Source organism: Punica granatum, chromosome 7, assembly GCF_007655135.1.
Source record: "Punica granatum isolate Tunisia-2019 chromosome 7, ASM765513v2, whole genome shotgun sequence".
Taxonomy (NCBI): domain Eukaryota; kingdom Viridiplantae; phylum Streptophyta; class Magnoliopsida; order Myrtales; family Lythraceae; genus Punica; species Punica granatum.
Genome location: NC_045133.1, coordinates 23,595,688 through 23,610,204, shown reverse-complemented (window position 1 = coordinate 23,610,204; position 14,517 = coordinate 23,595,688). Strand labels below are relative to the sequence as shown.

The 14,517-nt window shown below is 38.7% G+C and overlaps 1 protein-coding gene across 2 annotated transcripts; it reads right to left on the bottom strand.

Moving 5' to 3' along the window:
- Positions 1–3,082: 3,082 nt before the first annotated feature.
- On the bottom strand, positions 3,083–7,291 carry LOC116212636 (protein SNOWY COTYLEDON 3-like). 2 transcript variants are annotated; one of them, XM_031547267.1, is made up of 7 exons: positions 6,861–7,000; positions 5,901–6,769; positions 5,257–5,376; positions 4,907–5,023; positions 4,715–4,804; positions 3,641–3,748; positions 3,083–3,531 (listed from the first exon to the last, which is right to left on the bottom strand). In XM_031547267.1, exons 2-7 carry the CDS (start codon positions 6,717–6,719, stop codon positions 3,436–3,438), a joined length of 1,350 nt encoding a protein of 449 aa, XP_031403127.1. In that variant the 5' UTR covers positions 6,720–6,769; positions 6,861–7,000; the 3' UTR covers positions 3,083–3,435. The 2 variants fall into 2 exon arrangements, with proteins under 2 accessions (XP_031403127.1, XP_031403126.1); XM_031547266.1 differs by having other exon boundaries at positions 5,901–7,291.
- Positions 7,292–14,517: the final 7,226 nt, after the last annotated feature.

Sequence of the window (14,517 nt, the reverse complement as noted above, 5' to 3'; positions counted from 1 at the left end):
TATATGTTCTGTGGGTCCCGCAAACAGAACCTCTAATCAACTTCGCTATCGCCGCGCCCTTCCTCTGGTATGGCGATTCCTCCCGTCATCATATTCCTTATCAATTCCCATTTCCATTTGGCCATTCCTCTATCCATCCGCATGACATTAATAGGAAAATGTTCGGTCCCAGCCAAGACCATATATCCGGGTGCCTCACATCCGTCGGATAGGTTTACTTGGGACGGTCTAGGTCTGGACCACTCGGTACCCATAGTAACGGTAAGAATCTCTAAGAAGGGTTGTTCTTATTGTTTGTCCTTTGCCAATGGTGATTTTTGATGCGAAGTCAGTGAAAACTCACACAAGCCATGAATATAGTAAAGGTATCGTACTTGAGAATGATCTACTTATGCTCAAGATTCGAAATCACAACTAGGTTGCTTTTACTATGGTCGGATAAGAGTTTTGCTCATCTATTTATATTATATTAAAGTTGACTCATCGCATTCGAACAACAAGAGGCTCTCGTCTATTTCATGAGAGATTACCACACCAGATTTTTCAGTATTTTCTAGGCTCCTCATCGGATGTCCTTTCGGATGCATCTAAATTAGTAAATTTAAATAAATAAATTTATTGCAATAAAAAATATCAATCAATATATCTATTTATTGTAATAAATTAATATTTTCCTATCTCCCATTCTCTAGAATTCTCTCCTTATTGGTCCTCGCATCCCTTCCATCCCAACTATATATAAATCATCTCCATGAAATATCATTGTTTAACGCAATCAAGCACCTAATTGGTTACCAAACCCTCCATCTAATTTCTCAAGGCCAGGAAGTACTCTGAGTGAATCGGCGTCAGCGCTTCTATCAACCTCGCCGTGGTCCTCGAATTTTTTGCTGTTGAGGTAAGGATTGACATTCTTCACTTTTGATAATTTAATTTTAACCTTTTTGCTTGGATTTCAATTCGAGATTGATGATTTGATTGATGTTCTCGGATCGAGGTGGAGGTGACGGCAACGGCTGCAAGGTCCCGAAGTTAGCAGGGAACATGTCGAGGATAACATGAAGATGTGGATTGTGCCGAGGCAAATTTGGTTGGCCGTGAGGAACGACGAGGTGGCGACTGCGAAAGATGGCGTTCTGCTGAACATCTATAGCATGCTCCTTCAGAAGAAGGCCTTCCTCAGGTCGAAGTGCGAGCACGCCGACAACGTTGATTGAGCCCCTTCTGGATCATTGTTGTTGCCATTCTTTGATTCTTTTAGCTTTCATGTATGGCACTATGGCAGTGTCGTTTGAATTAACATTGCAATTAAGAGATTATTTTTCGCCATGTACTAATTGCGTGAATTTACTCACATTTTTTTTAACACGACAATAAAATTGTCTAATATTTTTGGATTGGGTTAATCATGTGGACTCAAAATTGCTATCGAGCTATTGAACTATAAAATTTTCACTTGACAATAGTATAAATATGTTAGTTAGTTAATAAATCAAAAGAGTTGAAATATGAGATTGTTATATATGGTAGACTTGAATTATTAGGAATGTAAATAGCGCAAATAATAAAATGTTATTTTCATAAAACAAAAAGTGATAAATGCCGAAAAAATAGATAGAATTTGGATTCCGGATTTGCCTTATCAAGGGTTTCTGGAGTTATTTCTTCAATTGTTGCCTTATTAGTTGTTGCCGTGCTTGGCTCTGCCGAATTTGCTTATCAATTGTTTACAAATATTATCTGAAACATGATCCATGCAACACGGAGGTTAACGGACTAGTTAATTGATCATTTTCACTCATAGTCATAACACCCAACAGGTTGTTATGTGTAGTAAATAGACTAAACCAATAGGACTTGTGACATTCATGTCAAAATTGTTCATAAGGGGGCTTGAGCTATAGCGAAATCATTAGGGCATAAATTCACCTAATCAATGAAAATCTATCACGCGGTCTATGTCTCCTATTCCGGTCCATGTCCCCTTCCCGATTTTGACTCGGGGCCATGATGAAATGATGTTAGCATGTTGGGATTGAAATTAATGATTTCAAGATAACAATTTGTAGTTATATCTGTTTTATCCCAATGTGATCTTTTCACATTATTTTTATTTGGTCGGTAGAAAATCATTGTATTTTGCTCTTATAATATCTGGTTGTACATTTTCTTGTTGTATTCGTTTTTGTTGTGGGTTTAGGAGGATTTCTCATTATTGTTCGAAGAAAAAAACAAAGTGACAATGTAAGAGCCAAACATTAAATAAATGTGGTTATGTACTTATATTATAAGTTGCCGGGTAATATAAGACAAAAAAAATTTTGAAACATTAATCCTCAATTGGGGTTTTACAATTTTTGTATGAATTGAATTGTGCGTTACGAGACGACCAATTGTCGTGCGTGTCCTCTCGGGATCCGAAGGGGAATATTCAATGTTGACTTCTTGAGGAACCAAAACGATATTCTACTCGAAGACGCAATATTATCCCTCCGCGTGACATATGACATATTGCAGAGAGAAGACATCATGCCATGTCGTGTTATATTATTATATGTATAATATATATGATTTAAATCTCATAGCACATAAGTTGCTCTTTCTTGTTTGTTTCGTATTGATAGGTTACTCGGAAAGTAACACTTTCATCATAAAGTGAGAATGTCACGTTCAACTGAACAGCACAGAAGTTGCGGGAACCAAATTTTCTCTTCATACTCGAAATTGAGAATTTTTCAAGATTTCCCCTTAGGTTGATAATGACATTATATTGCAATTTTAACTGTATCCGAGAGTATTTAACTCATTACAACTCGATTAATTCCATTTTTTGAGGCGAGTCAAACATAGAGCATCTGTGGGGATTTGCATGCAGCGGGCTCAAAAGCCCGAGTTTGCTATAGAACCTGGACCAACAATGCCTGAAATCTCAAAGAACGGGCCTAAACAATAGAGGCAAACTATCAAGAATCCATATGTATCAAAGCAATTCAGAGATATCTACCATTCGATTTTGCAGTTAAACGTGCTCGAACTTTTAGAGCAGTTGGTGGTGATCGAAAAACAAGTGAAGATACATAAGTTGAAGCATAAAGAGAGCAAGCGAGGTCCGAGAGATTTGTTCTTCAAATCAGAGTCACTAGCACGCATGCATATTTACATGATTACATAAACTTTCTTATTGCTTCTGTTATACAAATGGTGGATTCTCCTAACTAGGTCACCCAATTCGAAGTCGAGACGATGTTTTCTCCCTTCAATCTGTACACAACAAACAATGCACTCTAACTTCCTTCTACGATGTCAAATCCTAGAAACAAACCCCTAACTTGCAAGCCACAACCAAACCATTGACTACTTCATACAGCAACAAATTGAAAGAATCGGCAGGAAAATAACTTTGTATAAGATCATCAGTGTTTTCCATCGAGCTAGCTAGTCAGACGCTATTCCTAGGCTTGTGTCAGTGAAGTTTGAAAGTGCCCGAGGCATTAGCTGTACCATGTGAGTCCTGAGGCTACATTCCATGACCTATGCCATTGACAATCATTCAGTTAGATTTACGATGACGGAGCAACCGATAGTTCCATGATGACAAAAACTTGATGGAAGAGCATAAAGGAAGAGAAAGCACACTTACCTGCATTGTGGCAACGGTTGATAAGAGATCTCTCGATTGTTTCAGCAGAGCACTCTCTTTTGCTGCAGCATGCAGGAGCTCAAGCACCAAAGAGTTGACTTCCTCAACCTACGGATGGCAGAAACAGATAAAATGAGTCCACTCCAAATGGCTTGGGTGAGAGGATTAGCTAGCTTCTCCGAAAACATGAAGTAGTTTTATCCTTGATTTGAGTACGTTAAGCCGCTACTATATGTTACTGGACAGAGTTTGATATAAAGTCAATGGACCCTTCTTCTTTCTTAAATATGTGCGTATCCTACACTGATGCTCAAGCTTCTGAAAGGAAGCTGAAACAGACATAAGACATCTCTTAAGTAGCCAAGCTGGAGGAATGAAAAGTCCGGACCAAATTACCTCAATCTGCTAAAGAAGTGGAAGATAGTTTAGCAGAAGCTTCATTGCGACAAGGAATACAGTTAGATGATCTATGCTAATTCCGCAAATTTTGTGCCTGAATGTCTTAAAAGGAAAAACTAAGCTAGTGGGAAGGTTTGTTAATTCCTAAAAGGAGACAGCTAAATGTGTTGTGCATATAGATGCCACTGGGGGAAAAGAAAATCTTCCAGTGCAACCAGAGTAGAATCAGAAACACTATCAGATTTACTGTCAGTTCTTATCTGTATAATAGCAACAAGATACAAGTATATATATATTGCATTATGGAGCTTGCAAAAGTTACGAGGAAGGAAATAGAGTAACTATTTCTTTGCTCACGTATATGTTGTATCGAATGCATCAAGCAAAGAAGAAATACTAATTACCATAGCAATGCATTTCGATGATAGAAATACCAAAACAATTTCTGAGGCATGTGCCTGAAAGCAATCATCTATGATTAGGCTTGTCAGATTTTCTCTGCTTTATCCGTTTTATGAACTTTCTAAGGGAGGTCCATCAAAAAAAAAAAAGCAAAAATTTGAGGAAGCACAACAAAATAAACATGTGTGTTTTCAGCTGCCATCAAATTTTTAACAGTTCCAAATAGAAGTCGAAATTTCATATGAACTATTTGGCTTATAATAGCAGTATCACCTTTGTTGACAATAAATAGGTAGAGGACAGAACTGCCTGCATCACATCAGCAGCTGAACAAACAGCGTCCTTCACCTTTTGGATTTCAGCCTGAAATAAGCAGTAAAGAACGGTTGGTCACTTGCTCCACCAAAAGGGAAAGGATAGAACAAGATGCTCATAGGCATCTACTGAGAACTGGAGTAGTCATACCCTCGCCCCGGCAACAACTGGTAGACGAAGAGTGCTAGCTTTGAGAGCTTCAATAGCCCCAAATAAAGAATCAGAATAATCTTTGTCCATAGATTCCCAAGCTTCCAAGCTCACCATCTGCACTCAGACAAAGATGAGGAAGAATGGGATAAGCATAATTTTTGGAACATAGTCAAGTAGTATCTGTACTATCAGAGGCAAATGATTCAAAAACAGATGAAGCCACTTATAGAATGCTTTGAGCGAGAGAATTTGAATATCGGAAAACCAAATTCTCTGGAATAGGGATAACATGTAACTACATAGTAGGTTGCTGGGCAACAAAATTATCTTGCACTCGTGCAACTTACTTGCCAATGGAGAATAGAGGCCAGCTTCAGATTATGCCGTTGCCATTGCAGCTCTATCCTTTTACCTTTGACTGAGTTGCGCAATTTCGAGGTAATGAACCTTGCACTGAAGAGGCTCCTCTGGCACAACACGAAATACAACCTTAGCATATGCCTTCTAATATGAAGAGCTTATGCAAGAAAATAATGAATGATGAAAAGCATGATGAAAGGAATAGCAGTGAGTATGCAAATCCATTAGTATAATGGAGTAAATTTATTATAATTCTGTTTGAGCAGAACTCCACATAGAGGTTGAAATTACCACATTCAACAGTGAATACTCCATTCGAAGAATTTCTGGAGACAGCATTAGTATATTAAAACAGTCGAACTAAATACCTTTAACGAATATGATCGCGTAGCTACCGAAAGAAGACATGACGACATGCATCAGATAAGTGATGAACTAGGCTAACTACAAGCAACAATCCAACTAGGAACACTGATGGAAAATGACAAGGACTAGCATTGCAAATCGCATTTGTCAACCGTTGACTAATCGACAAACAGAAACGACCAGAATAAGAATGTCTGAAATTGGTCGAACTAGGACAACTAGTATGACAATGGATAGTTTTGCTTTAGAAAGTAGAAAAATTTACCAGTGCATCCAATTCCTGGGCACGGAGGGACGAATCGGCCCTAGCATTAACGAACCGCCATTGCAGGAGCCTGTTGTACAAGAGCCGCAACTCGTGGGCGTCGGCTACTCTGTTCTCTCCGATCCTCCCGCTTCTCAAATCAGCAGCAAAGCACAGTATAGAAGGCATGCTGCTCGCACTCCTTGCCGGCGTTGATGCTGCGGGAGTTGCCAACTTACTCGGGGACGGAGGCCAAACCGGCCTATGAGCTGGAGACTGATATCTCCTACTGTTTAAAGCTCCTTTTGGAGAAGACAACGGATTCTCAAAACCATTCTTCTTACTAAGTTTCGGAGTATTATCTGAAGAACCGGTCACGCTCTCACCATCGGAATCCATGAAAGCTTCACTCTGAAGATCAGATCTCAGCGGGTTTCTGTTGGAGCAGACCTCCACAGCCTTAGCTAAATCCGGACTGTTTGAAGTTAAGCTGACCTTCATCATCGTATCATTCAAGGCTCTAACCACATTCACAGATCCGGCGAATTTGCCGATCCGATCAGCACATTCCGCCCCGCTGCTGGCATAGTTCGCCGCCTGCTTTCTCCTCTCAGGGGTCCCTCTCCTCACGCCCGTCGCAGCAGGTGATGGCTTCGTTTTGCTGACCTGAAGCGAGAACGACTGTCCCTGGAACGCCACCGTCAAGCTTCTCGTAGAAGTGAACAACACCTTCTGCGCAGCAGTCTCCCGGCCGTTCAGGCCGCTGCCAGCTCTTAGATCGAGCAGATTCTGCCGAGGAGTCGCCACCGGCCTCCTCTGCACGGACTGTGAGCGCTTCATTGCCGCCGGAGGAGCTGGGGGTGACGGCGTCGAAACAGCTGGAGAAGCAGCTGTTCTTGAAATCAGGGGCGACGCGGACCGTTTTACCGTGGAAGGCGAGAAGGAATTCGAAGAGAGAGCAGACATGTAACGAGAGCTGACCTCTCGGCCCTTGGGACGGCGAGGAGCGGCGGCATTGTCGGAGTCGGAGGGCAACAGAAGCGACCGTGAAACGGCAGTGCGGGAACCTCCCTGGTGAGCTGCCTTAGGGCTCAGAGCTGTCGACACGGCCGTCACCATGACGCGAGCTCGGAGCCACGGCTCATGCTCCAAAGCCTTCTACCGCTGCTGCCAAATCTCGGCCCTGTCAGCCCAATAAATTCAGTGCGGAGGACGAAATTCAAACGAAACCGGAACTAACGAGAGTTTCCGTCCACAACGCAGCCACTCTGACACCTCTGCAGTGCTCAGACGAGGCCACCGGAGGTTACCGTTACTTGCCGCCGGCGGACGGGGAGGGAGAGAGGGGATAGAGTAGTGCAAAGCGGGTTTACGAGAGACTTGAGAGCGTACCATAACTGTCTTGGTTTTTGACTCGATGAATAGATAAATAGAAGGGAAGAGAGTGTGTGTGTGTGTGCGCCGTCTGCGAGTAGTCGAAGGGGCAATGGGTCTGTACTCGCCTGCTACTGAAGCCACGTCTGAGGTCGAGGGTAGTTTGGGAAATTGGGTGGTGGGAAGCGTCACACGTGGAAAGTGCACGTAGGCATAAAGAATGTTTTCCGGTTGGTGCCGTAGAAGACAGCGGAGACGTCATCGGAAAACGACAGGGAGTCTGTGCGCTATGGGTTAACGGCCGCCTAGTCGGCGCCGGATCGGACAAACTTTCGGGAATTGCAAGTTTTTGTCCTTACCAGGGAAATTTATGAGGTTAACCCAACGTACCTAATATGGCAAACAAGCTTCTCCAGTCTACTACCGAAGCTGTTCCGATCACCCGTAAGCCATGAAAATTCTTCCATGGTCCTAACTCGTCATATGACATGAAAAATTACCAATAAAATTGCTATAGACGAGTAAATGGACTTATAATCACATGAATAGTGAATCATAATGTCATATAACAAAAGAATTTCATTAGTTCTTTTTTACCGTAGCATAGTAAAGAAGACCATTCAAGTTTCTTAAACAAGCAAGTGGGCGAACCTTTTATGTTAAAACCCACATCAAATGGAAGTGATTATGATATGTAAATGCATGAGGTAGTTTTTAAAGGATTCAAATAATTTCTATTGCAACCAATATATGTCGATACAAGATCTCGGATCCGGGTCTTATCAATGGAGAATAGTCATGTTCAAGATTTAAAAAAAAAAAACTCTTTGATCGATCACAAAGCTACATAAAAATCTGTATATACTAATGGTTTATGGCGAAAGGGACTATGATCTTTCTCAAGTCAACTAATAGCTTTGCCACCCAATAAACTATGATAAGTATTTTACAACATTTTTAAGATATAAAAATCATTCTCATAGTCTAAGTGAACTCTCAAAAATTGATGAGATAGATCAGTCCAATGTATATGTTATTGTGGAGGCGATGATCCAATAAGAAGTATTATCCTACGTGACTCGTTTTTACATTTTTTTTCTTTTGTTTTTTGCGTGTACATTCTAATATCACAAAACTCAATCAGCACCGGCTAATCTTTTTCGAACTGGGTAAGCCAGATAAAGAGATGGGATGAATTCAACATTTTTCTTTTTATTCTTATATTTTGGCAATTTTATCTCTATATACGAGAGGAGATGGGATGGCTAGCTTGAAGATTGAGCACTGGTCCCAAAAACTCCTTTTAAAGCCAAACCAAATAATGTTGATGATTCCAATAATGCAAGGCAAATGTGGTGAAGCATTCAAGTATGCCCGACCTTCCTCATTCAGTTTCTTCTTTGCCCCTCTCTTCCTTTTACTTTATCTCATCCTCATAGCTTTACCTGATCTCTTAAGGCATTGTCTTTGCTTCAATGACCAAAAGATATTCTTTTACTTTGGTTTTCTCAAAGGAATCCATTGTGTTTTGTCAAGTTGGAAAGTCTATTAATTAGCATAAACAAGTCTCGGCGCTTACGTGATTGCATAATTACTTATTATAAATACAGAAAAAGGGTCAAATTAAGTTCGATATGAATAACTTTGTTGGCTCTTACCTCAAGATAGTTAAGATCGAGGTACAAACTCAAGTTATATACATAAAAGGATGTCATATACAGAGAATACTGATTCCAGCTTACTCTCGGGGACCAGGTATTTGGTGGATATGATGACAATGATCGAGGAGTTTTAAGACTGAGACACCAATTGGAAAAAGCCATGGATAAGCTTAAGCGGAAAGCCTTCGATGATCAAGGTTGTCAGGATCGCAATCCTACCTAGGATGAAGAGAGTCGTTGGATCGAGGATCAAAGGATCGGATCGAAAATCGTAAAATTCTACCTATAATTAAAAATATATATAATTAAATGTATGTTTTTATGTCTATTACAACTCCTATTTACCATCACTCGACTTTTATCTATCATAAAAAAATTCATGTTCATAAGATGTGAAGTTCTGAAAAGCCCAATCACCAACAATAAGTCATTAGAAAAACATAACGCATCGTTCACAAGTTACCAAAAAGCAAAATGGCATTATCGAACAGAAGTAACAAGCAATAACAAAGAAAGAAAACCAGATCACACATCATCGAAGTCATAGTGAAAATCATCGTCATTAATACCAATATCATCATCATTCTTAGAATCAAATTCATCTTCTTTAGAGAGCTACAAGTCATCAACTATGGCACTCACAGCTTGACATATGAGCTTAACATGCATGGACTTGAGCTAATTTTTTAAAAATTACTTATAGTGTTAGATCGTTAAGATTGCACAGATCCCGAGATCCTAGGAACCGGATCGAAATCTCACTAAGATCCTACAATTTAGATCCTTAAATTAAGATTAGGATCGAAAGCTTGCCATGGATTGTAAGATCTTATGATCCCAGAAGCTGAATCGAGATTCTAAGAACCTTATCGATGATTGTATGGAATCAAATGTTCTTTTGGACAACACCACATGGATGCTTAGCAAAGCTACAGTGCACTGAAGGACCACTTCTTTTTATTAGGTGCCTTCCTTCTATAGCACTCAACTTTTTCAGAACAGTTGGAATCGGTTAAGGCAATCAGTCTCTAATAGAATGCTAGCTAGCTAAACCAACTTTCTAATCATCGGCATATCTTTATTTCAAAGATGGAACAGATGTATTATATATGGTGAGATTGGGAACCGGATGTTTAAGGCGAGGTCTCATGTGATTAATTTCGACCATTGTCGAACATGATTAGTCCCATTTGGAGTCAAAAGATCATGGAATAGCTAGAGAAATGGACCGGTGAAGTGTTGCAAGCGACATTACAGTTGGTTTATGATGATCAATTCATTGAGATCCTTCTTTTCTAAGTCCAGTTGGGTCATGAATTATAATATCTTAGACTCTTTACATCAACCTTTTTCTATATCAGCCTTTTGATATACTCTTTGATTTTCTCAAAATCATAATTACATATAAACTGAAGAAGAATTGATCTATTTACACTTTTTTTTATTCAAACTGTTCCTTTCTTCTCGTCTTAATCTCGTCAAGACACTTAATAGCATCTAGTTTCGAACTCAATATGCTGGAACTATCTCTTCTGGTTGTTCAAGTTCATATGTTAATGAACCTTTTTTTTTTTCCTTTTAATGGTGAGACTATAAGGTGCCCGCAGCCTATTAGCTAGAAATAATCCTCTTCGGGTGTCATCTAGTCCGAGCCACGAAATGCTTCTAATTGGATTCGATCTCCTACAGTGCAATTCCTTTTCCTGTCAATGTAGAATGATTACCAGCAAAGGCCCTTTATAAGCATTAGATAGCAAATCGACATTAATTGACTTAACATTTTTAACAGTCATGATTGCTAAACAAATCTAAAAGGGGATCACTTTGAAGGATGCTCAATAATTCTCATCCCTCTAAAATTTTTCCCACTTTGCCGTCTTCTCTTGTCCTCTCTTTCTCTGCTCTTATGGGGTCCCTTAGTTTCTTTTATTTGCAGGACCATGTGTGATTACAGATACCCAGATTGCAACTCCTTTTATTCAATGTTGTGGCCCCATAATAAATTGATAGCATGGTCGTCCCGACAGAGGACTATCACGATAAAGTCCGATTCTTCTTCGTGCATATGCATCGACTAATGATTTTTCTACTTTTCCATGTTCAGTTCTGTTCTCTCTCGCTTTAGCTCAACTAACTTGCACTGGGCATGCATCTTGGTCTGATATATTTCAGGAGGGAAATGATCACCATTCTCATTAATTATTATGTTCGTTGTGATTAGTTAGGTGAGAGTCGATAGGGGGACTGTGTGTGGGGTGGGGGTCCTTGAGGCGTTTTTGTGAATCCTATCGGTGTCATTCTGAAACTAGCACTTTCATCTTTCATTCATTGGGTCGTAGAAAATGACTGGAACATGATATATATATCGAGTCCAATTAATCGTTTCTCGATGTCCCTTTGAGGCTCCAACTTTTTGGTTGAAAGGAGATCAGAGATAATCTACTGTTATTTGATGTTAACCCTAGCCTAAGAGTGCGAGATATTTTATTTAATCTAGCACTGAATTATTCGAGGTGCCGGCAAGCTAATCTGAATGCCGCTTGACTATCAAGAGATTAACAGGAGAAAAGGTAACTTTACTTTTCATTTTTTATTATAAAGGAGACCTATAGACATAATACAATTAAATAAAATCCGATCAATAATAAAATGGTACAGGTAATCCCACCTTACAATCTTTTGATTAATAAATGAGAGCATGTATTACACATAATTACATTATTTTATTTTAGTTTTGGATGAATGCTGATATTATTTCAAATTTTGTAATGACCACAGCCAGCTATTTTAAAAGAATTCCATTATTAAATGACAACGTTTACCATCTTCTTTTTAAGTATCGGTTACAATATATTGCCTATTAGAAGTATCGAATTTGTAATAAGCTGCCGATTGATCAGTAACATTTTTCTAAGCTAAGCTTGCCATTAGCTTGAGCTCTGCATGAAGCTTTCTGTGGAGTGGGAACCCTCTTTTTACTCTAATTGCAGAAGAAAAGTAGATTGCTTTCCTTAAAAAATGTATATATTGAGACCTTCTTTTACATATATACACACTTATATACGAAAAAAGAGAGAGGATATTTTTGGTCCTATAAATTTAACATTCAGTCAATTTTGATCCTTTAAGTTTGAAAAGTGCTGAATTAGTCTATATATTTGATTCGTAAGACAATTTTAGTCCATTTCGTGACTTATAAAACCAAAACTATCTTTCTTATTCAAAACTTATTGGACCACCACATATTACTTGAAAGCCAACTTATAGGGCCAAAAATATCTTTTTAAATTTATATGACCAAAATTGTCTTATAGAGCAAACGTATGGGACCGATTCTATAGTTTTAAATCTCGTAAGATCAATATTGACTGCATACTTAACTTATCGGACTAAAAATATATCTTCCCCAATATATATATGTATGTATGATCCATGATATCCATCCTTTAAGGATAACTAAGCTTGACAAACAATAGACACCGAAAGTGTCATGAAGGAAGAAAAAGAAAGTGTGTCATAATGAAAAAGGAAATCTGTGTATTATTTATAACCTATGTCCTAGCAGTGATATAGGAACCATAATGTGGAATAAGAATAACCTGATGGGATTAGTAAGTAGTTTAATGCTATCAATTAAACAATGTAGGAAAAGGAACAAAAAGATCCTAGCCCTCCGCAAGTGTTTCGCGCGTGCTAGATTGCTTTTCATATCTTTGTGTTTTTTCTTTTGGAATTTTGTGAATTCTTTCAGAATGTACCTGTTTAATTTTCCAATTAAGAGAACATAGTAGAGAAGATAATGGAAATGGTTTTTGAGGAATATATATATATATATATATATAATAGTGGGCGTTTCCTTAAATACAGTAGAGATCTCGAAGTCACTTATAACACAAGATCAGTCTCAACTTGCAATTTCTTTTTTTTATTTTTTTTATTTTTGCTGGATAGTCTCATCTTGCAATGTAATACAAAAACCAAGAATGGCCACATGGATTAATAGATACACGGAAAGGATCTCTATATAATTTGGCTACTTCCCATGTCTAAGACGCTGCTGATCTTATGGGTTTAGTTAATCAGGCTCTTCTAATTCACCCAAAAAAAATTAGCCTTTTCTAATAAAACTTTTTGTTAATCCTAAGGTGATAATTAATGACGCTGTACGAAATATAGGAAGCTAATGATTGTAGGAATGGAGTCCACTCTTGTTTAAATAAATTAAATTATGGAGCTAGCCGTGATTATAAGAGGTGGTCCCTCTGTATTACGACTATTAATATAAAGTAACTAATTAATCAATTCTTAAGCAGATTTGATTAATTAGTGTATTCAAGCCATGTATATATATATATATATATATAGTAGGGTAGCTCCAAATGAAAGAGAGATTCTATATGCTTTGTGCAGGGTACATATGTGTGCGCACTCTCATGTGACATATGGCCCATTGGTTTGCTGAAAACTTATGTGTGATCCTTTCTTTCTGGTTCATGACTCCAGAGGAAAAGCACTGTGGATAGAAAAGAGGGATGAATTCACTTTAAAAAATCTTATTAAAAAGAAAAAAAAATCGAAATCACTTGGCATGTAATATCATAACATACGAACTCTAATTTGATGCTTTCATATATAATTGGTGTCCATACAACAGGGACTGGTCCAGAATTGAGACCGAGCGAGCAAGTTCCTTGAAAGTGAATAAGCTAGTAAATTACACATGTCACGAGGCAAATATCAATAATTTCATTAAAAAAAACAGAAGAATAACATATAAATTTTCTTATATCATCTAAATTTTACCATCCTCGGTCCATCCCTGAATACCAAGTAGGTCATGACCGTTGTCTGACAAAGCTAGGTTAGTTTGTGCATTACCATGCCATTAGACTACTTAATAACCTTGGGTCGACTGGAAAGTGAGTTAAGAAGGAATTACTGACCAAGGACCTGTTGAGGAAATTCAGTGTGAAGGGTGAATTAATTGTGCCGAACCTTAAAACGAGAATCAGATAAGCTGGTGGATGGCTGGAGATCAGTTTCAATCAATAAGACGGCAATGCCTCATGATCTCATGGAGGTCTCATCCAAAAAGGGAAATGTCAAGATAGTCCATAGGTGTTGCTGATTATTACAAGCTGAGACTGGGCCAAAGTCCATTTCAATTTTCATGTTGAAAGCCCGGTTATGGGCCTGAGAGCATTCGCATGTTGTCTTGTTTTGTTGTAGCAAATATGCCTTTGCATATTCAGTCTTTCTATAATATTTTGATACATTATTGTGCTTTTATAAAGATGGAAATTAGGGATGTAAGTGAGTTGAGCCGAGCCTGAATTTAAGATGCCCTAGCTCATGAGCTCGAGCTCGGGACCGAGTTCGTCGTGCTTGAGTATTCGAGATTGATTTCGGCTCGTTACACTAATAGAAGGCTCGAGCTCGAGCTTGATATCATAGCAGCTAAAGAACCCTTGCTCAACTATGCTCGAGCTCGAGCTCGAGCTTGATATCATAGCAGCTAAAGAACCCTTGCTCAACTATGCTCGAGCTCGAGTTCGTATCGGCTCATTTTGGCTCTAAACAAAATCAATCACCATAAACCTATA

Bases quoted from the DNA above. Each gene is read 5' to 3' on its own strand.
- LOC116212636 (XM_031547266.1), bottom strand. From the start codon at position 6,998: ATGGTGACGGCCGTGTCGACAGCTCTGAGCCCTAAGGCAGCTCACCAG. The intron at 5,024-5,256 runs GTAAGTTGCACG...GTCTGAGTGCAG, and splicing joins CCTCTATTCTCCATTGGCAA to ATGGTGAGCTTGGAAGCTTG. The intron at 3,749-4,714 runs GTGATACTGCTA...TGCCATCCGTAG, and splicing joins CCTATTTATTGTCAACAAAG to GTTGAGGAAGTCAACTCTTT.